We start from the raw sequence: 25,892 nt of genomic DNA on the forward strand, positions 1-25,892 counted from the left end.
GTTCAATTAAATAATATATTTTATATCTTTATCATTACAGTTTTCTTTCTCCTCTACCCACAACCAATCTAACAAATATTAAAAAATAAATAGGGGCAAACAAAGTTCCCCAAATTTACAAAAAATCACTACATTTATCTCTTCACTCTATAATTTACACTCACAATCATTCAAAACTCGACCCTATAATTTACCAATCCCCTCATATAATTATGGGAGATGGAATGAGAATGCTCTAACATAAGCTGTACGAGTGCTCGTATATTAAGTATATACTATTAACATATATATTTCAAAATTTCAAATTGTCAACGTTTCATCCCGCCACACTCTTCTCTTCAATAACGCTCTTCTCCGGCACCACCACCGTCAACGATGCCACACCTTGGTCATATACAGTTGCTATCCATCAATTAATTTCATATACATCAATCGCTGTAGCTTCTTACATTTCCATTTACATTTACATTCAATTGATCTTCGATTATGAACTAGGTCTAAGGTCTTTATTTACCACACTATATTACTGCTCACATATATGTTGTTTAGGGATTTACGTCTATAGGTTAACTGATGAGTGTTTCTGATAATTAGGTTTATCATTTCTGATTATATTATGAAATGCACAAATTGGTTCACAAGTTTAATTAATCAGTAGACCTAAATTGCAAGCTATTTGCTTAGGGCATTTAATCTCTAGACCTAATATGATCTGTTTAGAAGTGAAATTTGTTAGTACATGGTAATTCCGGACCGTCTTTACTAGTCGGTGAATATGGAAGGATCTATAAATATAGGGTTTAGTTTACGGTAAATATGAGTCTTGGTCACCAAGTTAGGGTTAGATCTAGAAATATAGGGTTTGGGTAGAGGTTTTGGATATATGATTAATAGAGAATTATTGTATGTAACGAGTTTTGAGTCGGTTTTCTCTTGCAATAATTAAGTGTTTAATGATCATGTGCCTTGAATTTTTTATTTTGGCTGTTCCTGTGATCTTTTCATGTTTCATATTAGTTATTGATAGATGAACATATCAATGGGTGACCTAGAAGAAGCACTTGTGAGGTTAGAATAGTAGCCCTAGTTCTTTTTCTCTTTGTTTTTTAATTTAAGGTTAGGTTTAATGTTTTTTTATCGGATGGAATTTTGTAGCAGCAGCTGTGGTGGAGATGCTAACAAGCCAATGAGAAGTAACTGGGGTCAACATGCCAAATTACAAGACGAAATATTGAAATGTAACTTTCTTTTTTCTTTGACGCCACAAAAGGAATCGGCTGCAGAAGAAATGGCTGCAACTGCAAGGTATGTTCAAACCGAAATGTAAGCAAGCACTTAATTTGGTTAACATGATTTTTCATCCCTGTAGATTATTCATGTTTCAAAGCACTTAATTGTTATTTAATATAATGTGCTAAGCAAATAGTTCCTTTAAGAAGCTTTATATAATTTCCTTGCGTGGTTATATTAAGTTTGAGATTTTACCTTTCTTTTCTTTGTTCCAGATCATTCTCATGTAAATTTCTGAACGGTAAAACGGCACACGGTTCACAAGTTGACAAGGTAATACAATATTTGATCTCTTACTCTTCAAAAACCATTAGATGGTCAATTTTTATGATATACTTTCTTAAAAAATGGAACTTTCTAAACATATAAGCTTTTGACAGGCTTGGCAAGCTCTTTCCAACCTAAAGTTGTCTTCTAGAAGTTATGTAAATCTTGGTAAAAGCCGGCCAGTGGCAAAGGATGGGGATACAGCCTCTTTTCAAGATTCTGAAACAGCTACTGAACAATGTTCTTCTGATGCAAATAACAAATTTACAGAATCTTTCCCGATAGATCAAAATTTGGATGATGCTAATATAAAAAATAGTAATCATGGGCTTGTGACTGAGCCGTTAGAAACAGTTACCACTTCTGTTGCTAAAGCTGGAAGGGACATGAATGTAGTAAGGATACTAAGGAACATAAACCTTGAGTTTTTAATACATGTGTAATAATATCTTTGTAATAGTTTTAATTATTTCAAATTGCAGAATCTTGATGTGGATCAAATGATTGCAGACAGCTTCCAGTCAATGTCAATTTGCACGCCACGACCATCGATTTCAAAGTTTCCACCTTTCACCCCAACTGCAAGTAACTGTACTACAACATGTGAGGATAAAAGTTTACCTCAAGAACTATGTGTGGAATGCGGTCATGGTTTTAAGGCATGTAATCTAAAACTTTATAAAACCAAATTTCATGTCATCATATTATTATAAGGAAGGTTCTAGAAATAATTTCTGAATTTGTTTCAGCTAGGAGCTTGTCCAGAAGCCGCAACTCATTTGCAAATTATGAAGGATATGCTAATTTCCATATCAAATGATCTCCTTGATAATGTTGATGAATTGAATTCAGATCAAATAGAACAGCTTCGTAACGATAGGCTTCAGTTGAATAAGCAAATCAAACAACTTGAAAAATATCTTATGATAGATAATGTTGAATGCAAATCAAACTTTTCTGCATATACAGTTACAACCGCTAGAGCTTTACAGTATGCAACTCCTTTAACATATTCTTCAAGGATTGATCCTGTTAGACTTGATGATCGGTTTTACATGCATACCAAAACCAATGAGGATAATAAGGGGGACCTATTAGCATTACCATGTTCTTCGATGGGTAACTTTGGTGATTTCTCAGCTCCCGTTGAGAGGGACTATATCCGCAAATATGTTGAAGTTAATTATATTGAAGGTTCAGATGATGATAAATGGAGCAAGAGAGATTTTCCATGGACCAAAAAGTTGGAGGTTTGTAACATTTTATCGTTTTGACTTTTTCAATGGACCCGATTACTTTTAACCGAGTCGCTTCAAAGGTCAAATGAGTGAATTAGAAAAAAATGGTTAAAAAGTGATTTGTTACGTGGATTATTATCAAGTGAAAAATTTAAATTTTATAGGAAAAATATTGTTTCAGGTCAACTTACCTGTTTTGACCAATTGATTTCAGGCTAATAACAAGAAAGTGTTTGGGAATCATTCTTTTCGCCCCAACCAAAGAGAGGTGATTAATGCCACAATGAGTAGACATGATGTTTTTGTCTTGATGCCAACTGGTGGAGGAAAAAGCCTCACATATCAGGTACGTCATACTATTTTCTGTTGATTTTTGATGCTTGTATATATGCATATACTGATTGGTTAACAAATAATACAAATTATACGTAATTAACCTTTTTAATTTGTCTAATGAAGTGCATTTGAATGTGTCTTTGCACACTTTCTTGCAGCTACCTGCTCTAATTTCTCCAGGCGTGACTATTGTAATCTCACCACTTGTTTCTCTTATCCAAGATCAAATAATGCATTTATTGCAGGTATGTGTTATTATTTGGTTTTTTAACTTCTATAAACATTTCCATATTCATCTGCATTGGATTCTTCATATTGAGTTTTCAAGTTTGATTACACTATAGGCAAACATATATGCTACCTACTTAAGTGGAAATATGGAATGGACCGAGCAACAAGAAATTCTCAGAGAACTATGCTCAGGACGTTGTCGTTACAAACTGTTATATGCCACCCCTGAAAAAATAGCAAAGTGTGTGTTTCATAGCTTATTATTATTATTATTATTATTCTGATATTATAAATTTTGTTCACACACATGTTGCAGAGCTATTAATGATTTAATATTTAATAATGTGAATACAGAAGTGATGTTTTGTTACGTCAATTGGAAAACTTATATGCACGAGAATTACTAGATAGAATTGTGATTGATGAAGCTCATTGTGTTAGCCAATGGGGACACGATTTCAGACCAGATTACCAGGTATATAATATATATTGTTTTAATTATTTATGGTTTTGGAGTTGATTATATCTTTATTAATAAAGGGTACTTTGTAATTTTGTATAGAGTCTCGGTATCTTGAAGCAAAAGTTTCCAAACATACCTGTGTTGGCATTAACTGCTACTGCAACAACGAGTGTCAAAGAAGATGTTGTTCAGGCTCTTGGTCTTGTTGACTGCATTGTTTTTCGACAAAGTTTCAACCGTCCAAATTTAAGGTATGAGTTGGCATTAGGTACAGTGGGCTGTTATTAGTGTTGATCTTCTAAACATGCCAATATTACAGGTATTCAGTTATCCCCAAGACAAAACAATGTGTGGAGGATATTTGCAAGTTCATAAATGACAATCATTTTGATGAATGTGGAATCATTTATTGTCTTTCAAAAAAGGACTGTGAAAAAATAGCTGAAGAGTTACAGGTTCATTATTGTATTCATCTGTTATTTCTCATAATTTGTAATTAAAAATGTTAAATTTACTTATGGACGGATATATATTATTTTTCTTAGCAATTTGGGCTCAAGACTGCCTATTATCATGGAGGTATGGACCCTGATAAACGTGCAGCAGTTCAAAAGATGTGGAGTAAAGATGAAATTAATATTATATGTGCAACTGTGGCTTTTGGAATGGGTATGAATATGATGATCTAGTCTTTCGGTTGCTTAGTAGATGATTAATATTTAATATTAATAATGCCATAACATGGTTTTTTTAGGTATTAATAAGCCGGATGTTCGGTTTGTCATTCACCATTCTCTTCCTAAATCCATTGAGGGGTACCACCAGGTATATTTCCTAATCAGATTGCCATTCCTTGATTTTAAATAATTTAGTCAATTAATTGGCATTTTTTTATAAAACAGGAATGTGGGCGTGCAGGTAGAGATGGACAGCGTGCTTCTTGTGTGTTGTATTATGGTTATAGTGATTATGTAAGTCATTAATCACATCATTAATTTATTGATACTTTTTTACTTGAATTTACAATTTGTGTTATTACATTGCCATATTTGAAGATTCGGGTCAAGCATATGCTTAGTCATGGATTAATGGAGCAAAACTGTAATGTAAATTCTGGAAGGGTACTGGAAACTAATACTGAGAACCTTTTGCGCATGGTACATTTAATATTATTGTTTAAACTTTGATATTAGCAGGCCGGTATTAAACTATTATTATTATAATGTATATTATAACCAACTTTATTTTTAATTACTTCAGGTCAGTTACTGTGAGAATGATGTTGAATGTCGACGATTTTTACAACTTATTCATTTTGGAGAAAAGTTTGACCCGGCCAGCTGCAGGAAAACTTGTGATAACTGTTTAAAGGCCCAAAACCTTGTAGACAAGGATGTTACTGAGATAGCAAAACATTTGGTAATGATCTTCTAGAATTTGTTTTCTGTTATTATAATAGTAATCTATATATTTGAAAAAATAGATTAATAGTAATTATGATTGTTTGCAGGTTGAATTGGTGAAATATGTGGGTCAACAATTCTCAGCATCTCATATCTTGGAAGTCTACAGAGGTTCTTTGAGTCAAACTGTAATATTTTCTGAAGCCATTAACATTTTTTAAATCTTTTTGTGATTTGCAAATTTGGTCACTTGAAAAACATTAAAATGCAGGTAAAAAAGTATGAACACAATACCTTAAGTTTACATGGTGCGGGAAAAAGTGTTGCAAAAGGAGAAGCTTTACGTGTCTTGCATCAACTTGTCGTTGAGGAGATTCTTATAGAGGATGTTAAAAGAAGTGAGTATTATGGATGCGTGTCATCAGTCGTAAAAGTAAGGTTTTCAATACTCTAATTCCCTAGTTTTATAAAAATTATCATCTTTTGTAAACTGACAGTTGGCGGTTTTGCCTTAATTGTGTTTTAGGTAAATGAAAAGAAGGCTTCTAATTTACTTGGAGGCATGCAGACCATAATTTTAAGGTACTTCATATTTCTTTTTGTCATGTTTTTTGGATCAGATAACAACTAACTGCAGGATGTTCTTTGTAGGTTTCCTTGTGCGGTTAAAGTATCTAAATTTAGTAAAAATAACACAATGACTCCTGCAAAGGGGTTGTTGACAGCATCCAAACAAATTCCTCCATGTGTAGATACTCCTGCTTAAACTCAACCATATGTAGACTTGGTATGCTGTAAAATTTTAAATAATCTGAGTTTAACCAGTTATAAATAATGGGTCAAGGTTTCGCTTCTAACAATAACCATATTCATTTATGTAGAATCTTTATGAAAAATTATTCTCGGCTTTGAAGACACTTCGAACTCTCCTTCTTAAAGATGCAGGGGAAGGGGTCATGGCATACCATATCTTTAGGTGAGTTTCTACTACTACTATTATTATTATTGTTATTATTATATAATGATTGTAGTGTCCTCATAGGTTGCTTTGTTTAAATGTTTTAGCAATGCTACCCTGCAACATATCAGCAACAGGATTCCCAGAACTAAAGAAGAGCTTCTTGAGATTAATGGCATTGGCAAGTAAGTAGTCTTCATGGTCCCAAAATTGAGTATGATGTGGCAAAATGGGTCGGTTGGGCGGGTTTGCTAACGCATCGGGTCGGGGTGTGTTATGTAACACTTTTTTTGAATGAAACAAATTGGAGAGCATGGTTTCAAGGGTTGCTATTACAATCATCTAAAGAAACCTATATAATCTAATTAATATAGAATCTTAACATTTATACAGCTGTTTTTTGATAATGTATGAATAATAATTAATATTACTTTCAAGTTTAGTGTAACTGAAATATGATTAGTTTTTAAGTTAATGTTAATCATTTATGTGTTGAAATTGCTAATAACAAGGTGAGTTATGTTGCAGGGCAAAAGTAAGCAAATATGGGGATAAAGTACTGGAAACCATTGAGACTACCCTCAATGAATACTACATTGGCAACATAAATAATGACAGCAGTAGTAGTTCAAACGAGAATCCAATGAAAGTTTTTGATTTTGTTGCAAGTCCTGCTTCTAGTTCAGAGAAGTCGGTGTCGAACGGACCCCACGTTCATCGTGTTCTTCATCTGGATGATGATGATGATGATTAGGACATTAATCAGCATGATGGATCATGGATGAAGAGTTACCTTTTTGGTAACATTACAAATGCTATATGTAGTTTATTATGGTATATACTATATGGAACAATATTTGTTTGTTATTTTTAAGTTACGATTTATGAAGCATCCAACTTTAATCCATTCAAGCATCCAACTTTAATTGTGCATTAAGAAAAACATCTTCTGGAATATTCAACGATGGCCAAATGCTTGCTTATTTCAAATGTTGCGACGACCTTCTTTTGACTAGATAAAAAGTCAACGTCTAACCTATACACACTACAATGCTAATGGCCCATGCCGGAGACTTACAAAATTACTCCACTTTATTAACTTTTAATGTTACAAGTTTAATGACTTACAAAACTACTCAACTTTAATACTTTATTAACTTTTAATGTTACAAGTTAATGGAACATGGGTTTTTATTTTGATAACTACAGTTTAATGGTGCTGTTTTAGTTTATCAAACCTCAACTGCTCAACTTACATGAATTTAATTTAATTAATAAACAAAACGATTGTTATTGTGAGACGCATATAGATCACGCATGATAGATCCTTAGAGCGGGTCAAGCTCCAAGAACAAGAAGAGGAGAAGAGAATCCAAACTTGAAGAGGAGAAGAGAATCCAAACTTGGAACAATTTTCTGATTCTTATTTCTCAAACAAAAAGTTCAATATATAGGAAATACAATGCAAGAATCGTAAAACCATAAGGGAAGTATCAAGTATTAGGAGTTTTGTTGATTCTTTTGGAAACGATAAGGAAAGACTCGCCGTTAATGACTTCAACTACTTTTAACAGTGATTACATGTGGTCGAGCCCTAAAAATCGACTACTACTAACGATACACTTGGTCGTTGTCGGGTCTAACCGACCTGACCCCTACCCCTTGTTCCATCGATGATAACAAGATTGATGAAATTTACAATAACATATTAATATGTTAAAATAGATAAAAATATCTAAAATCAACCAGAAAGTATCTTTTATTCATTCATTAATTCATTCCCTTTACATACATAAACTTAGTGACCACTTTATACATAACCAACCTCCTTACACTATTTACCACTACATGTACGGAATTCACTACATAAATTATGTCTCCAAATCACTACATAAATTATGTGTCGAAATCACCTACACAAGCCACATTTATATACAAACCCACAAGCCAACCTACAGTCAAATGGTCCTCACACATTCTCAATCAACCGATCATACCACGGCCCATGAACACTTTCGGCCACACTCGCCATCACTCCCAGCACCGCCCCAGCTTCCACCACCCTATCAGCAAGAACAGCCGCCCCCACCTGGCGGAGCGCCATCTCTGCCACCTGTCTTCCACGGTCCCCACCGCCAGCAAGCACCACCCCTCTAGTAGCCAGGTAAACCGCCCGAGACACCTTCACAAAAACCGCATCTTCTGCTTGCACACTTTTTCTCAACATTCTTGCCATCACAAGTCTTCTCGACTTGGATTTTGTAGCATCATTGGTTCGGTCAAATCCCTCTACAGTTTTGCTCAGAACTTCCATAATCTCCTCGAGACCCACACTCTCCACCGTGTCAAGAACTTTTAAAATCTCAGTTGAACATTTTTGTATTGCGGTTTCGACTTTCTGTGGGCTTGATATCATTTGCTCCACCACAAGTGTTTGTCTAAGGACTAGAATGCTGCACACAATTTCACAAAGTTATTCAGATATTAGCACGGTCCAAATAGATACATCATTAAGTAAACGGGTCAAAATTTCCGCTTACCTGGTAGCGGTGACAATGATCTTCTGAAGTTGAGCCTGAACCATCCTCAAGCGGACAAAGTTAAGCTTCAATGTTTCAGGCATATCATCTTGAGTCACACCATAAACATCATTCACCAGTTTTAACAAACCGAGCCTCACTAGCAAATCATGTTTTTCTCCCTTGCACTCTGGATATTGATGATTCTCTGAACCAAAACAGTTTCTTGAGTGAAATTAACAAACTAATTTTATAAAAAACATATAAAACAATAAATATACCTGTAGTGTCTGTTATAGATGCAGCGGATGAAGTTTTCAAACCACTAGAGAAGCTGGTTCCACCAGTTCTAAGAGCGGTGGAAGGAAGCATGGGTTTTTCTGATGGTGAATTGTCTTGCAAGCGAGAAAGAAACCGTTTGTGGTCATTCCACTCTTGATCATAGGTGGTTCCTACCGATGAAAGCCACCTCATGGTCAATGGAAGACGAGCCATTGCATCAGACGGTGGACCGAACCGCTTTGCAAATGCTTTTTCTAGATATTCCAAGCCAGCAGGCCCTTTAAGTAACGGTTCCATGAGCTTAATACGCACATTACTAATTTCTTGCTTAAGCTCCTGCACAATAATATTTATTAATATTAATGTAATGTTATATCAATGAAAAGGGAAACAAAGATGAAACAGTTATATATACCTGTATCTGCTGCAGGACAAAACGTAAGCCCTTAACCAATGCTATCGCGTGTGAGTGATTGGAATTATTGGCTCGGCACATGTCAGCTAATTCGGTTAAGACTTTCTGGTGAGCTTCTTTAAGATTACTTTCGTTTGCTGGAGCCGAAAGCTTCTGCAGACTCACCAATGAAAACTCCATAATTTTCCCGAGGTACTCCATGTCTAAACTCCCGGAATTCAGCAACTACATATTTTGAGAGGACGTCAACAAAGGTTACAGCAATCTAAACAAATGGTAAAGTAGTAAATATTTGAAAAAATAAATACCTGAGAAAGAATATCCACATCAATAACTTCAATAATCTCTTGTTTCCAACTCTGAGGAGCCATTTGACAAAGTTCATCCCTCACTTCCTTCATTAGTTCAACAACACGGTCATAATTGTCTTCTTGTATAGATTCAGTTATCCCATCCCAAAAAGCTTTTTCCATCGTCTCTCGTATCTGCATAAGGGGTATTTTAGATATTTGATCACCAGTCAGTTAAATAACAGAAACACGCTAAGAAAGACATTAGACTAACCTTGATTGCTGTTTGGTCTTCAACAGCACCATTCAATCTATTGCCAGATGAATATTGCTGACCATGCACAAATTCATTCACTATCAACTCATTCTCCATACTGACAATCTCTCCAGAAGGATTACTAGCAGCAACCATTGGCTTTGGATCATCATCTTTGAATAGGGCACGAACTACACGTTTAGGCTCTTTGTTCCTTTTGTCTGAGTCAGCATTTGGGGTTGCCAGCAAGGATGAAGATTGTATATGTGGAATCTGTGATCCAACTGGACTACCATTCTCCATTGCACTAAAGTATGTTATTCGCGTGTCGGAAAGCGCATTCTTCATCCGCTCTATTCCTGCATCTCCACTCAAATGCATCACTCTTTCCCTCAACAGTTTCTGATCCTCATTAACCTGCATTCAACATATTAATTGTTTAACAAAAGCTCTCCAGTTTTCCACTTGCAATAAAGATAGATAGAATTAAGGATGCTGTTATAACCTGTTTCTGAATAGCTTTCATGTCATGTGTAAGATCAGCATCATTATCTCCTTCAGGTGTCATCCTACATTTTTGCATCATTGAGATTTCCATCTGGCACGCTGCACGCACAAGATCCTCCTCTAATGACTCAGCATCCTTAACCTTCCACACCACAAAACTATTCAGGAACGCGCACCATGCCGAATCAAAAGCCGCCAGCTGTGATCTAAATGTGGGCCTGTTTCCCAGTTCTTCACCAGACTTCCGTAATATTATATTAATCAACAACTCAAACTCTTGAACAAACTTCTTGGCTGACTCGGCTAAAGCAGTCTCACGCTCTCCTTGACCACTAAAAACCGCATCAGGATGACCCAGAATCATGTACGCGCATAATGCCACTCTGACTTGGTACCTTGACAGCTTGACAGGTGTCTTTGAGACTGATCTGGTGGGACCCGGTTTCTTTACTTGTCTTGTGCGGGTAGGGGTTCTGGGTGTGGTTCTTTTAGGTGAAACAACTCGTTTAAGGAGGTGATCGATGTCATTCTGACCATTGAAATTGATTCCACATGCAGTGCTTATTGCAGCTTTGTAACGGATCTCAAGGCGGTCAAATAAAGCTTTTGTAGTCTGGAGTGTGGAAGGTGTTCCAATCAGAAGTGCAAACTGCTCAAACGGCATTGACTTTACATGATCTTCGTTTATGTTTAAATCGGAGTAGTTTTTAGCCAATTCAAAGGTGGTTTTCTTCTTAAGAAATTTTCTCCAGCACCTAACAAATGAATGAAAAAGAAGTGTTCAGTAAGCATTCTTTATGTAAAGAAGATGGTTGTTGTGAAAGTAATGTTTATTACTTGAAGGTGTGAGAAATACATAAACAACTACATCTATTTATACACAAATAAACCCTAGCTATCAACCCATAAAAGGCCCATGGGCTTTAGCCAACTATATGGGCTAAAACCCTAATTATAACTAAATACAACTAACACTCCTCCCCAAGTTGGAGCATAGATGTTAATCATGCCCAACTTGTTACAAATAAAATCTATCTGAGCTTTCCGGAGCGGTTTAGTTAGAATGTCTGCTAGCTGAAAATTTGTCTTCACATGAACTGGTTTAATGGAAGGAGGATCAGTTTGTGTGCCTACTACTCGATCTCTGATAAGGTGGCAGTCGACCTCAATATGTTTTGTCCTCTCATGAAATACTTGATTCTTGGCTATGTGAATGGCTGACTGACTATCACAGTATAACCTCATCAAGTCATTAGAAACAACCCCGAGCTCTCTGAGAAGACGACGAACCCATGTCATCTCTGATGTTACATCTGCCATGGCTCTATACTCCGATTCGGCACTCGACCGGGAAACCGTGTGTTGCTTCTTACTCTTCCATGATACAAGATTTCCTCCAACAAACACACAATATCCGGTGGTAGATCGTCGAGAAATCGGACAACCTGCCCAATCTGCATCTGAGAACCCTGATATCCGACCATCTCCTTCTTCCGTGAAGGCACCTACACGACAATGACCCTGATCGAAGTATAATATACCCAAGCCAGGTGAGGTCTTAAGATATCTTAAGACACGAAGGGCAGCATCCCAGTGACCGGTGTATGGTGTAGCCATAAATTGGCTCAGAACACTGACAGTAAAGGAGATATCCGGTCGTGTGACGGTTAAATAATTAAGTTTACCAACCAACCGTCTGTATCGCTCAAGATCTTTCATTGGATCTCCTTCCTTACACCTTCAAGTAATAAACATTACTTTCACAACAACCATCTTCTTTACACAAGTAAACCCTAGCTATCAACCCATAAAAGGCCCATGGGCTTTAGCCAACTATATGGGCTAAAACCCTAATTATAACTAAATACAACTAACACTTTATATATAAAGCCACAAGAATAAGAACCATACGCATGCCACACATGTACCTTGCTAGTTTTCTAGAAAGATCATCAGCTTGCTTCTGCATTTTCTTGGTCCAATTAGCACCTACAGAATTATGTGACTTTGCTCTCTGCATCAAGTATTCTGCCCTTTGCCTCTTTGCCTGTATACAAGCACAATTCACAAAATAAGTTAAATATTATCACCTCCAAAATGAATATTGGTGACAACAAATCAAAAGTTCAACATACCCTTTGTAATTTATCTTCCAAACTCTCTCTTAATCTCGTTCTTTCAATCTCTCGTTGCTGAGTCACCAAATTAGCTACCTTTCTTACTTGTAAAAGCCGAGCATGTGCTCTTTCCATATCAGCTTCCAACAATCCCAATCTTTTCTTCTCGGCTGCTGCGCGTTTTTGAGAAATAGCAGCACCAACACGTTCTTTATACTTGCTTTCTCGGGCGATCCTTCTTGTAAGAGACTGAGATGATCTTTCCCTTAATGTTGCCCTTCTTTGTTTGTAGGCTTTCAAGATTCTCATCCTGTTTGTTTCTGCTTGCTTCACGCGTGATTCCACTTTTGTCCCTAGCTCCGCACATTCTTTCTTGACACGCACTTCAACCCCTGTTCTGGCTGCTTGCCTCAATTGATCCAACTTAGCCAAACGCAACTGAGCTTTCGCTAGAATGCTTGATCTGATAATTAAAACTAGTTTAATAAACCGTGTGGTCCAAAATTAAATATAAAGCACTAAGAAAGCAGTTAAGAATAAATTTGTCAAACAAAAGCTGCCAAATATTAGGCTGGTAGATAATAACTAAACCTCACATGGATCAAATACAACTTTAGTTAGCACCTAAGTGACAGGTATATGTCACAATCGGTGGTCACTTACAAAATTTTTTTGGCTTGGTTGGTTTCATCTGGTTAAAATAAAACAGGAGGAATATTTTTCAAGAAAAATTACCTTTTCTGTTCTGCAGCTAGGAGCTTTGCCTGAAGACGTTGACCAAGGTTTTGCTCATAACCAGACTGTGGAGGACTTCTGGGCTTTGGTCGCGCCTTGCTTGATAAATGCTCATAAAATTTCTGCAATCAATCAAAATCAAGACTTAATATTTAAAATCAACAAACTTTCTTCAAGTAATTAAAAATCAAGAAAAAATACAATCAGCAAAATTCTGCAAACAATCAAATTCAAGAAAAAAAAAACGAACAAAAAAACAGCAAATTTCAGCAAACAATCAAAATCAAGAAAAAAAAAACAGAACAAAAAAAACAGCAAATTTCTGCAAACAATCAAAATCAAGAAAAAAACAAAAATCAGCAAGTCAAGACATATTACCTAAAGAATTTTAGGCCAAGAACAGAAAAAGATTAAGAAATTAATACAGCTTTTAGGCGGTTAATTCAGTTAATACATGAAACCCAATTGTTTGATTATCAAGTAAATTCAACATGATTAAATATTCTGAAGAAATACCCTACCTAACTCTAGGACAACCTTCCACAACAAACAGAAAGCTTAAACAACAAAAACAATTTTTATTTAGTTTATTTAAAAAAAAAGATAAAATAAATTTTTCTTCATCATAAACATAATAATCATCAGTAATTAGTAAAACTTAAAAAAGATAAAATAAATTTTTCTTCATCATAAACATAATAATCATCAGTAATTAGTAAAATTTAATCACATAATTTAATACTCTTCATATCAAATCAACAAAACCTAACAACTTCACCAATCAATATTAATTATACTGATTAAATGATTAATCAAACAAACAACCTGTCGACGAATATCCGCATGACGAAGCTTAGCTTCAATTTCTTCAACACTCGCCGGAGACGCCTTCGTTTCCGTCAGTCTCCTGCGAAGCCTCGGCGGCAAAGTCGGAGGCGACGACAGGCCTGCACCGTCAACCACCGGAAACTCCATCGCCACTCCGCCAGTCTCCGGTGAAATATCCACTCCAACCTCCATCGTCAACTACAAATTAATCAACGTATATTATATATTTATAAACCCTTACACAATCAATCAATCGATCGATCACACTTTATTAGTGCTTTAAGAAGGAATTGAATTAGGAATTGAATTTGTGTGTGTGGATGGATATAATGTAAGTAGTGTTTTGAATGCACACGCGTTGTCTATGGAGGCGTATATATATAATAATATATACGTATATAATTTGTAGAGAGAGAAAACGGATTACAAAAAAAGATAAATGACGATCCTGGAACCGTAGGGGGTGAATTCGGAATATATTTACAACGTAATCAAACTTACGGTTTCCACCTTTTAGTATATTATTCATCAATTTTAGTCCCTCAAGTAAACTTTTTTTTTCTCTCTCTAAAACTATAAATCGGAAGTTATTTAGGGATGTCAAATTGTCAATAACACATATTGTATTTCATACCTGATTCATTCTCCCACGGATCATATTACTCATGCTGGAAGTAATTTGATCGAGCATTAAAACAACACGAAAAACACCGATAATTTTAAGATAAATCACCACGAGTCTTCTCAAAATTATTAAGAATGAAAATCACACTTTACATATATTTATACTAGAAAAACTATACTAGTTGTACTCAAATTCTTCTAACGTTATCTTTATTAAATTAAAATTTAAATCAAACTAGATAACTTTAAACATGAAGGTATATTTAATTAAATTAAACTTGCATTTAAATTTTAAACCCTATAAACTCTTTTTCAAGATTAAGTTTTAATAGCTCATTACATGCACGATAGTTCTATGAGTATCAGGCCTACTATTATATCGCAATTACAAAACATAAAACTCCTATACGTAAAGTTGGATGTATATTGTCAAGAGAAAAGTTGCATGGCTTATTAAATTTGTATTATTTATATTTTGAATTTTGAATTTTGATTTTCAATATTTGATTATTGGTTATTAAACCAAGTATATTTTATTCTTCTTTGTATAGAAGGTGATTGTTATTTAGAAATATAAAATATAGTAATGATAACTTGGGATACAAATTTCTATTAGCAATAAGAAAGGTACAAAATTGAAAAATTAAATATAATAACAGAAGAAAAAAACCCATCTAAAAGTGAAAGAACATTGGAATCATTATAAATTATGACCAAAAGAAAGGCACACATGAAAAGTAACACTACTATTTTAGACTTTAGTCATTAGTTTTTTGTGTTCATAATAATTGTTCTTTTTATATATTTAATATCAATGTGATGTCTTTAAAATATTTTTATATCTTTTCATATACTTCTTAATTTTTCGGGAAGAATCATGCATATTCATATCAATTTAAAAAACAACGATTAGTCAAATATAACTTTGATATTCAAGATATATGATTGGAACATATACACCTAACTACCTAAGCCTAAACACCACTTGCCACAGCACATTTTACTATATAGGTTTCTTTTATTTAAAATAAAGATTTCCTTTTAATCAAGTTTTGAATAAGTTTCTTAACAACAGTTTTTTTGATTGTTTGCCAAATTAATTTATATACCAATTCTTGAATGTTTATCTAGGCTAAACAACAAATACCTAAATCAACTTTTCAACATATGGTTTCAACTTTTAAATATATTTGTAGCAATCCACTAGCTATCATAGCTATCAAAAGAACAACATATACAAACAATTTTCTAAGTGTAAAATACTTTTTAATAACGAACAGACACTTCTAAAATTTACTTATTGTTCATTTTAGGACTCATACTCACACCAATTTGTTAGAATAAACATCAAATGTCACTAATTCAAGAAGCTATCGTCATTTAGAGAAATAAATAGTAAAATATATCATGTATTAAAACCGACTATATGATATATGAGTATCAATCTTCTACTTATTTCCTTGTTCTTAATTTTGGTTTTAAATCTTTAGAATCAATGCTTTCTTGGCAGTTGAAACATGTTCCTTCCTTGCTGACTATGGAAAGCACAAGATCGATATATTAGATGACAAATTAAAATATATAGATATGAAATAGAAGGGTTGAAATTAAGAATCATAAAAGGTAAATAAGGCTAATAGTAACAAGATATACTAGTTGATTGAGAAGTATTTATTTCTTTTTATGTATATTGATTAGTGGCGGATCCAAAAAATATAGCCAGTGGGTGCAAAAAAAAGTTCAACCGAGAACTCGTCAATTCAAACTAAAAAAAGTCAAACAAAAATGAGTCGGGTCAATCCGAAACGGGTTGAGTAAAAAATTTACATTAAACAAACTATGTATGGAAATATAAATAAATTTCATTAATGATAAACAAAATACATATTATAATTGACCTATACGTGATTTCATCTTTTGAAAACGGTCAATTACTGTTTCATTCGTAACACTTAAAAGTGCTTCTTTTCAACACTACAAAATACACAAGCATTCAAAAAATGTTCACCAATTCGATTACGTAAATTTTTCTTTATGATCTTCATTGCCGAAAAACATCACAACCGTTGTGGTTGCAATTGACTAAACTAATGTTAGATTTAATAATCGATAAACCAAATGAAAAGAGATATGTTTCCTTGTTTCCACCATAACTCTAGCAAGAACCGCAATACATTTCGATTAACAAACCTTTCATTTTTTCGCACACTGTCAACTACAAACTAAGTTGAGATGCAAGAACAATTTTGTCCCCATTATCAAAATCATATGGATAAAACTTACACAATCTCATTAACTTTGATGCATCAAACTTGGAAAAAGAATCATACGGATTGAAAGCCAACATGTTTTGAAGTAAATCCGTGTTAATCTCATTATAGCGATCACCAAGTTCTTGAATTTCTATATCGACAACACTGTTGAAGCAATCAAAATTATAATAATGTTGATTGGTAATTGTGTACCTTTGTCTTTTGGGTCTACAACGAGTGTCATCGACAACATGTGAAGCCGCCATCACCCTAATTTGTTCGCCTCCCACTAATTCCAAATTTTCAATTAAAGTGGTTGAGCAATTAACTAATATGGGCTTAATTGTTATTGTTCATAACAAAATTAAATTTGGGCTTAAAAATTTTGGCATAAAATTTTAAAAGTTAAGTTTGGTGCACTGAAAAAATTATGAATAGGTCACTCAATTTTTTTTGGGCGGGTCACTTGGGTTTTTAGACCTAATATATTACAAATCTATAAAGAAAACTATAGACTTGAGTGGGTGCAAACGCTCCCCCTGACCGAACACTAGATCCGCCATATTGATAATGATTAATGATAAACAAATGCCTAAAAATGATAAATCATTCACCTTTTGTCATTAAGCATTTGAATATAATAACAAACTTCCTCTTAGCTAGTATGGGCGGACATTAAGTATTTTATTAATTTGTATAGCCAAAGTACCTTGTCATCAAACTTGTCATAATGTCATCTTAATATATATCACTATCTGCATGTTTAACTTGTGCATGAGATTCACTCTAAATATTAATATCATTTAGTTTGATTAAAGCTTATTGTATAATTATATATATACAAATTATTTGTACACGTATAGAGTGGTTCAAACTTTAAATAAAAGAAATCCATATGGTAAGACGTGCTTGAAGAATTTGACCAGCTCTTTGGTAAGTGGTGTTTAGGCTTAGGTAGTTAGGTGTATATGCAACCCCTCTCATATGATCATACTAATCGATAATGTTTTTTCTAATGATAAAGTGATTTCCATCTCATATCGTTCACTCTCCGGTGATCATGTTAAACAAAATATATTTAATTATGTTAGAATGTGTAAAGATACATGATACATTTTATTAACCGTAAATTTCAAACCTTGTATATAAATTTATGCATGGTAGTTACAAAAATTACGCACGAGGAATGAAAAAACATAAAAAAATGGTATTAAAAAACTATTACAAAATTTAGTTATAAAGGAGAGTAAAGTACTACTTTTTGTAATATTATTTTTCAGAGAAAAAAACTTTTAAGTATATACATAACTATAAGATCATGCGTAGTGAGACATTTTCCTCACTCAAAAAGTCCAGATAACGTCGGGAACACCGTCCTTTAGGGCTATGGGCTGTTTTGTGGTGGGGGTTTCCATAAAGCGTCATACGGGGGAAGAATGCATGTGTTTATTTGATTGGTTGGTATATTTGCTTTTTTTATTTAATATAAGGATGATAATAAAATAATAATAAGATAATGAATTGAAAGGGCTCCACTCACTATATTCATATTAACCAAAAATCTCTTAGGATGACGTAACAACATATGACGTAAAACACCCCTATAAAAGCCCAATCCACTACACAAGGTCTAATAACATGACTTTTAGTTTACTAAGTTTATAATCATAAACGCAAGTGAGAAATAAATCAATAATCATGATTATTCTAGAATAACTTGTTATATAAAGTTAGAAAAGTTAGGTAAGGGTTGGATCATGAAATATGTTTTTGAGCAAGGTTGAATCGTGTTGTAGAAATGTACATAAAGGACTAAACATGTATATTGATCGTTGATGGGTACTTATTCTTGCAGTATTTTGAAAGTTAAAGGGGGTGGAACTTGGAAGACAAAAGTGATGATGTTTGAACTTTGGACACGTCATCCTTACGCCACCAACGGTTCTCTTTATTCCCACTTTCCTCTTCAAGAAACAAAAGATTAAGGTTTAATTAATTCTCAAAAACTGAAAAAAGCCATGAACTCTTTTAAAGTAAACATTATATTATTAATATTTTTTTTTACTTTCCTAAGAAATTAAAATGAAACAGAGTGGTATTATAATTGATGTATAGTCAAACAACCTTGCTTTCAATATGAAACAATGACAAGGGTGACAATGAAGAAAGGTGGTTGATTCACTCTTCATGAAAGGTTCTTTTTTTCTTTTAACAATATTTAGTTTAAAATGGTTTCATCGTGCAACATGAGTTGATAGTTTCACTGTTAGCGTCTTCGGTGAGTCATGGGTGTGACTAACGATTGTTAATGTTGGCTTCTTAGAAGTCACCGGAGAAGACGAGATTGAGGGGTTGGGGGTGGAACATTGGTCCATCGGCTAGAACGTTTAAAGTTATTGCAACTTCGGATAAAATAGGATGAGAGTTCTGCTACCAATACTAAAAAATAGAATACCTTCACCAATAGGATGCAGTGTCGGAAATACGTCGTTAAAAATAGTAATATTGGGTGCCATTCGTAATAAGTTGGTAACCGGAAAATAAAGTGCCGGTGATACACTTTATAAAGGATTACCAAAGGAATCTACCGAGTGATTGCCGGCAAGCTTAACAATGACCGACTGTAGATGATCATAGCGATTGTTACCAGTCCAACTTCATTGACAAATTAGAAACAAGGTGTACAATAAAAATACCAACGTGATATAATGTTTGTATTTAAGTTTATTTATAAAATAAAGATAACAAATACTTTGTTTCCTGTAAATTTAAATAAAAAGCACGAATTATATTATTCGTTTTACCATAAACCAAAATAGTTCTAATTAGAAAAAAATTAAAAAATATATATATGTAGATATTATAGGTAAATTATATTACACTCCAAATGTAACAGATAAACAACATTAAATTTCTAAATTTTACATATATATTACATTAAATTTTCAAATATTAAAGATTAAGAAAGAAAATGTTAGTTAGATAAAATAGAGAAATGTGTACGCTATGAAGAATCGTGCACACGTAAGAAACCTCTTTAGGTATTTGCCTCCCATCTGAAGAGTTAGGGAATCATGCATACGTGATACATGGGAAACAATCTATTGGTAAATAAATGTCATGAGGAGATTATAAATAAAGTGAAAGACATGAGTATACTAGTATAGAAAGCGATTGAGATATGCATGAATCATGATGTAACAATAATTAATGGAGAAAGTCAATTAAGCATATAAGCTCTATGAATTATTATTACACTTTGTTTTCAATTTTCATTTAAAGAATGAAAGAGAAGTAAAATGAGGGATGGAAAAAATATTTTGTGTTCTTGAATTTCATTTAAAAAAGAAAACGGAAGGAAAATTAAAAGATGTGTTCCTGAGTTTCATTAAAAGAAAGAAAACGAGGGGAGAGAAGAGAAAATGATGAGTCAAATAAAGAATTTGTATCTTTTCACATTAGAAAGATTTGGAAGGAAAATGAAGCGAAGAGAAAGATGAGATGCCAAAAGAAATGATAAAAAAAGAAAACTTTCTTTTCCTTGCCGTTGTTTTCATAAATGAACTCGGAAACACAGCGTTAGTTCTCATAACTGTTGAAATATCATACGAATACTTTACTTGAATGGTTATAGTCATGTAAACGATTGTTTAGGAGAGATTGAATTTATTTATCACTTGTATATATAAGTTGGAGAACTAGAATAGTCTTTAATAAGTATTATTTAGCACATTGTGATACATACGTTGTGTGTATATATATATTTGAGAGTGTTTCATATCTATTAGTACTCGAAAAGAAACGAATTTTGAGTTATCCTAGTGGCATAACATATTAACATGAATGTATCTTTAAAGATACAAAGCTTATTGATGTATAATTGTCTACATGTCTATAGCTATGAAAGAAAAGTGAATATGTCTGACGAAGGCATATGAAGAAAAAAAAAGGAAGTGATTAACCCGAGATGAAAATTAAACAATATTCCAAACTGTATTCGACTATTCATTTATAAAGTATACTATTACACTATTAATATAAAAATCAAATATATAGTGCATATTATTCACCACTACCGGGCAATATAATCCAAACATAATGGACCATTATAGCTGCAAGGATTAGCATGTAGGTGGATGGCCTTTTTGAGTTTGTGAAGAGGTAGGTCCCAGCAGAGCCAGTTGGACCCGCAAGACTCACCTTCAAAAGAGACGTCTGCGCAGAAACCAACTGGATACGCAGGACCCACCATGCTCAGAGACGTGACGTCCTTACGCGCAGTACGCAAGCTGTTCCCGCAGGAAATGCCTCCCAATGGTGAAGTACTCTGCCTGTTCCCGCAGCTGCGGATACAAGCCATCAGGGAAGGCCACCCGCGCAGCAAGGCTACACGCACAAGACACTTAGCTCTCAATCACTCAGTGTCACCTGAAGGAATGAGCAAAACCGGGAACAATCCCGCACAAAGGCGGGAGGGGGAATACTCCCGCCCAAAAGCCAGTCCGTACGATACGGGAAGATCTTTTGTACTGTACCTGACGAGGTATGGGCAAAAGATCTGACTAAAGATACGACAGCTTATTGACAACAGTATGGCGAGCAGCATGCTCTTGTACTGTATGTCACTATTAGCCGCTGCCTACTCACCAACTCCTGCCATACCACGTGCGTAGCCGGCAGTTGGTGGAAAAGGAATAGTACACAGCAGGCCTGGTCATTGTCAGCCGCTGCCTACCCACCAACTACCAGCAGGGCACGTGCGTAGGCCACAGTTGGTAGAACATGAATACTATTCAGCCGGCCACACCTCCTTGGAAACCTACCTTCGGCTATAAATACCCTAAATGGTATGATCATCTCATCTTATCATATTATCATCATATTATACCTGATATCTGCTCTAGCAATCTCTTAATATACATTTATATTTAAAGAGCAATCTAGTCTGATTCTCACGCCGGAGGGTGGTCACAAGGAGGAACCCCCCCCCCTTCTCAGTGACAAGCTCACGGTGTCTGTTTTGCAGGTTATCAGAAGAATCATCTTTGCCGGGTCTAACCCCTCGTGGGAAACATCTATCTAACCCCCAGGTTACCCGTAATCTGCCCGGGGTCCGATTAGTGTTTCTTCAGTTTGGAGGTGACTTCTATATGCATGTATGTGGTGTACATTTAGCCTTTTACGATGTTCTAACTCACTTTCCTATTGAATTAAATCATTGTTTGCTTTGGTTAAAAAACTTGTTTGTCATATTACTCTCTTTCAGGAGAAAAGATATAGTACTTTCACATTGTTTAGAAATTAACAACTTATTATTTTGTTTTGAATAACCAATGTGAGTGGTGTATATTTCTATTGCTCATATTAAGATTTGAGATGGCTATTGTCCTAATATGATCATTGTATTTTTTATATTTTGAGGGTTAAACTCATATAATTAAAAAACTTGATAAGAAACCTTACAAGTCACACCACTAAGAACGTAAAAATCAAAACCATATATTATTGCATGCTCAACATTTTAACTTTAGGCCAACATCAAGATAAACAAACCCATCACAACAAACGTGACACCAGACAATGCCACCACCACGAGCATCACCCTCAACTGTTTCACATGTGTCGAAGTCCCCTCTTCAATTGTGTTTGTGTTTAAAGTCTTTGTGTTTGTGCATTTTAAGTTTTAAATTTATCATCGTAATAGTGAAAGTGGCAACGATCGTCATCATTGATGGGTGGTTGAGCTTCAAGATATTTAAGAATGCTCAAACATCATCCAAAACACCCATCCAAAATTCAATTTTTTGATAATTAAAAAAAAGGATAAAAATTGTAAGAGAAAAGGAAACAATTCATATCCTTAGAAATATATATAGACTATTTCAAAGTTATACCCATTTCCTATTTCCTCTATGGGACAAAATTCCTTCATTTTTTCTTACATTTTCACAACATTAAGCATTTCAAATACACAACCTTAAACATTGATTTTTTTTATTCACTTTTGTTTTGTTTTCGATACGGTTTTGGTTTGCTTTTAACATTCAGATTTAGAGCTTCAAGAAGATTCCATTTTCTGTCTTTGTGGGTTGCAAAATTGATGATTAGTTTCGTGATTAATTAATTAATTATTTTAGCACCAATGAATGACTAGTGATATGAAGAAGAGTATATAAGATAAGAGAGATCATAGAAACACAAAAGAAGTGTATGTTTTTTCCCTTTTTTAAAACATTTTAGCTGGAATGCAATTGTTTAAATGATATAATGATTGTTAAAATAATAATAATAAGATTTATTAATATTTTTTGAATGGAATAATATTTTTTTATTATAATACTTGTAGGCCATTTTTGTTAAAGGCCGACCATAATAACATGTAAAATGAACTTTAATTATAAAATAATAATAAAATAACAGAAAACAGCATAATGATAAAAAAAATGTATCTTATTTATCTGGACGGGATAAACTTGAAAATACGGTGGTTTTTTATAAACGTGACTCGAATAATATTTTATAATAATAATAATAATAATAATAATAATAATAAATACAAGATTGCCCACGTGTTACGTGCGGAGGACATTAAGGCAAAGAATTGCATAGGTGGGCTTGACTTTAAATATTTTGGATTTTTCCCATTCTCAAAAATAGGTTGCTTCATTTTAAAACATTATTTAACTAAACTTTTTATAAATTTAATTTAACAGTTGGAAGCAGAAAAGAAACTTATAATTCTGATAGTGTTAAATTTCTTTATGATCTTCAGAAATATTGTATCATAAAATCAATAATTTTGTTAATCTTTAGTTTTAGTATAGTAAAACAAAATACTTAAGGATGTCATTTTTCAAATGTCAATGCTATATTGTAACTATAGCAGCATATCAAAACGGATACACCAGCACGTCTAACATTATACTCTCTCCCTCCCATTATAAGTAGCCTAGTTTGACTTTTCAAGTCTTTCTTTTGCAATCTTGACCGTAAATATTTTTGTTCGTGTCATATACTACTTGATGAAAATTATATCAATGTAAAATACATTTAAAACCCAATCCTTTCATATATTTTACATCAAGTATCATATAACACAAACAAAATATTGTCGGTCAAAGTTAAACAAGAAAGACTTGAAAAATCAAACTAGAATACTTACAATGGGACGGAAGAAGTAACATCTCTCTAAGTTCTGTATAACTGACGTATTAATATACTAATTGAATTATAATGTTGTGTCCAAATCACCACCAGTATACTTAAATACCACTTGACATGTAGATAAGGTAGTATCCTAACTTTTATAATACACGTGTCATGCTTTGTATTCAGTATGCTTCACAAATTTTTGTTCAGTCAATCGAGAAATACCTAGGGGTGTTTTTTCGGTTTTCGGGTTTTTCGGGTTTTAAAGCTTTAAAACTAGACCCGAAACCCAACCCGAATCTCTCACGGGTTTTTCGGATTCGGGTACTTCGGGTTCGGGTTTTTTCGGGTTGGGTTAATCGGGTTTCAATTATCGTAGATAACAAAACAAAAAAAAATTAATAACTACAATGCTAAAATTAAAATAACATATTATTTTTTGCTCGTAAGCAAATAATCAAATAATAAACCAACATAACTTGATAAAACAATCCATAAGGAGTAAAACTAATTCGAACCATAATCGACTTCAATGAGGTGTGATTTAGTTGTTCGATTACGGTTGCTATTAGTAACAAACGGCAAACAAAAATTAACAACAAACAATCGATCTATAATATTTGTAATGACAACAATCGATTAGGACCAGATACAACGTTTGTGGCTAATACTAAGCATAGTATACCTAAAAATATATTTTATTTCAGAACTAAAAGTTCATTCGGGTTATTTGGGTTGACCGAAACTTATAAATCAAACCCGAGAACCAACCCGAATTATTTCGGTTCGGGTTCGGGTTTTTCAGGTCGGGTTAGTTTGGGTTCAGGTATGTGTTTTTTTGGGTTGGATTTCGGGTAAAAGTGACAGCCCTAGAAATACCCACCGTAGATAAATGTATAAATTGGATGACACAAGGGTATAATAAAAGCACGTCATTGCTGACCAAGATAGAGTGGTCCACGAAAGGAGATGCAATAAAATTCACACGTTAAAAATGATTGTTTACTTTCATTATGATACATTTTAAGCCCCAAAATTATATAAAATTGTGACATTTAGATAATTATTGAACTTCAACTTTTGGTGTACGTTTCTCAAAGGTTTGACAAAAAAAAAAAAAAAAAAAAACTTAACATAAAGAAATTAAATGGACATATATTGAAAGAACGAGTGGCAACTGCCGTTCATAAAAAAAGTTTTGGCGTAATTTATTTGCTAAAATACTAACCGTCACTACAGAATTTTGGTTAAGCCATCTAATCAATCCTCATGAAAAATAACCTTGGATCGACCAATGAAGAAAACAACATATATTGTTATGAAACGTTTTCTTTTATTTACTTTCTGTTTTATATATTTTGTCAAATATTAAATGGCATGATTCATCAATGAGACGATGAGTGTACATGTGTAGACTTTGATTAGATAAAAAGAACATCAAGGGGACAAACTGCAAGCCCTACCGTGCTACTAGGTTTTAAAATTTTAACACCTTTGATTTTCTTGTGCCTTAAATTGTCTTTCGCTAAATTTATCTTTAAGACATTGATTATTTTTACTATTAAGTATACAACTGCTAAACCTTATCTTATTACAGAATTTAAAGAACTTTATGCGTTGTAATTGTAATAGTGCGTAAAAATTATTAGAATAGTGTGAAAAAACCATTAAAACGTTTATAGCGATGCTTATAAACCACTTGCAAAACATACATAAATATTAATATGTAGTG

The 25,892-nt window shown here is 33.8% G+C and overlaps 1 protein-coding gene and 1 pseudogene across 2 annotated transcripts; one reads left to right on the top strand and one right to left on the bottom strand.

Annotated features, from left to right (window-relative positions):
• The first annotated feature begins 683 nt into the window (after nucleotides 1–683).
• Nucleotides 684–7,110, top strand: LOC143537904 (ATP-dependent DNA helicase Q-like 4A; annotated as a pseudogene). The gene is made up of 25 exons (XR_013136161.1): nucleotides 684–810; nucleotides 873–1,068; nucleotides 1,156–1,305; nucleotides 1,506–1,563; nucleotides 1,671–1,952; nucleotides 2,040–2,220; nucleotides 2,311–2,807; nucleotides 3,010–3,141; nucleotides 3,290–3,376; nucleotides 3,476–3,603; nucleotides 3,717–3,837; nucleotides 3,925–4,076; nucleotides 4,145–4,280; nucleotides 4,371–4,494; nucleotides 4,580–4,650; nucleotides 4,728–4,796; nucleotides 4,881–4,982; nucleotides 5,086–5,244; nucleotides 5,336–5,416; nucleotides 5,500–5,661; nucleotides 5,755–5,810; nucleotides 5,880–6,015; nucleotides 6,110–6,204; nucleotides 6,294–6,371; nucleotides 6,715–7,110. The product of XR_013136161.1 is annotated as an ATP-dependent DNA helicase Q-like 4A (transcript).
• An 823-nt stretch (nucleotides 7,111–7,933) lies between these two features.
• LOC143537905 (uncharacterized) lies at nucleotides 7,934–14,507 on the bottom strand. The gene is made up of 11 exons (XM_077031570.1): nucleotides 14,133–14,507; nucleotides 13,308–13,429; nucleotides 12,591–13,035; nucleotides 12,384–12,502; nucleotides 10,454–11,210; nucleotides 9,967–10,365; nucleotides 9,711–9,887; nucleotides 9,403–9,627; nucleotides 8,987–9,323; nucleotides 8,727–8,913; nucleotides 7,934–8,639 (listed from the first exon to the last, which is right to left on the bottom strand). Exons 1-11 carry the CDS (start codon nucleotides 14,325–14,327, stop codon nucleotides 8,156–8,158), a joined length of 3,447 nt encoding a protein of 1,148 aa, XP_076887685.1. The 5' UTR covers nucleotides 14,328–14,507; the 3' UTR covers nucleotides 7,934–8,155.
• Between the last annotated feature and the right edge of the window lie 11,385 nt (nucleotides 14,508–25,892).

The sequence above is a fragment of the Bidens hawaiensis genome, unplaced genomic scaffold (genome assembly GCF_021521415.1).
Source record: "Bidens hawaiensis isolate Kalapana, Puna unplaced genomic scaffold, B.hawaiensis_p1.1 tig00011436_1, whole genome shotgun sequence".
In the NCBI taxonomy this organism is placed as follows: Eukaryota; Viridiplantae; Streptophyta; class Magnoliopsida; order Asterales; family Asteraceae; genus Bidens; species Bidens hawaiensis.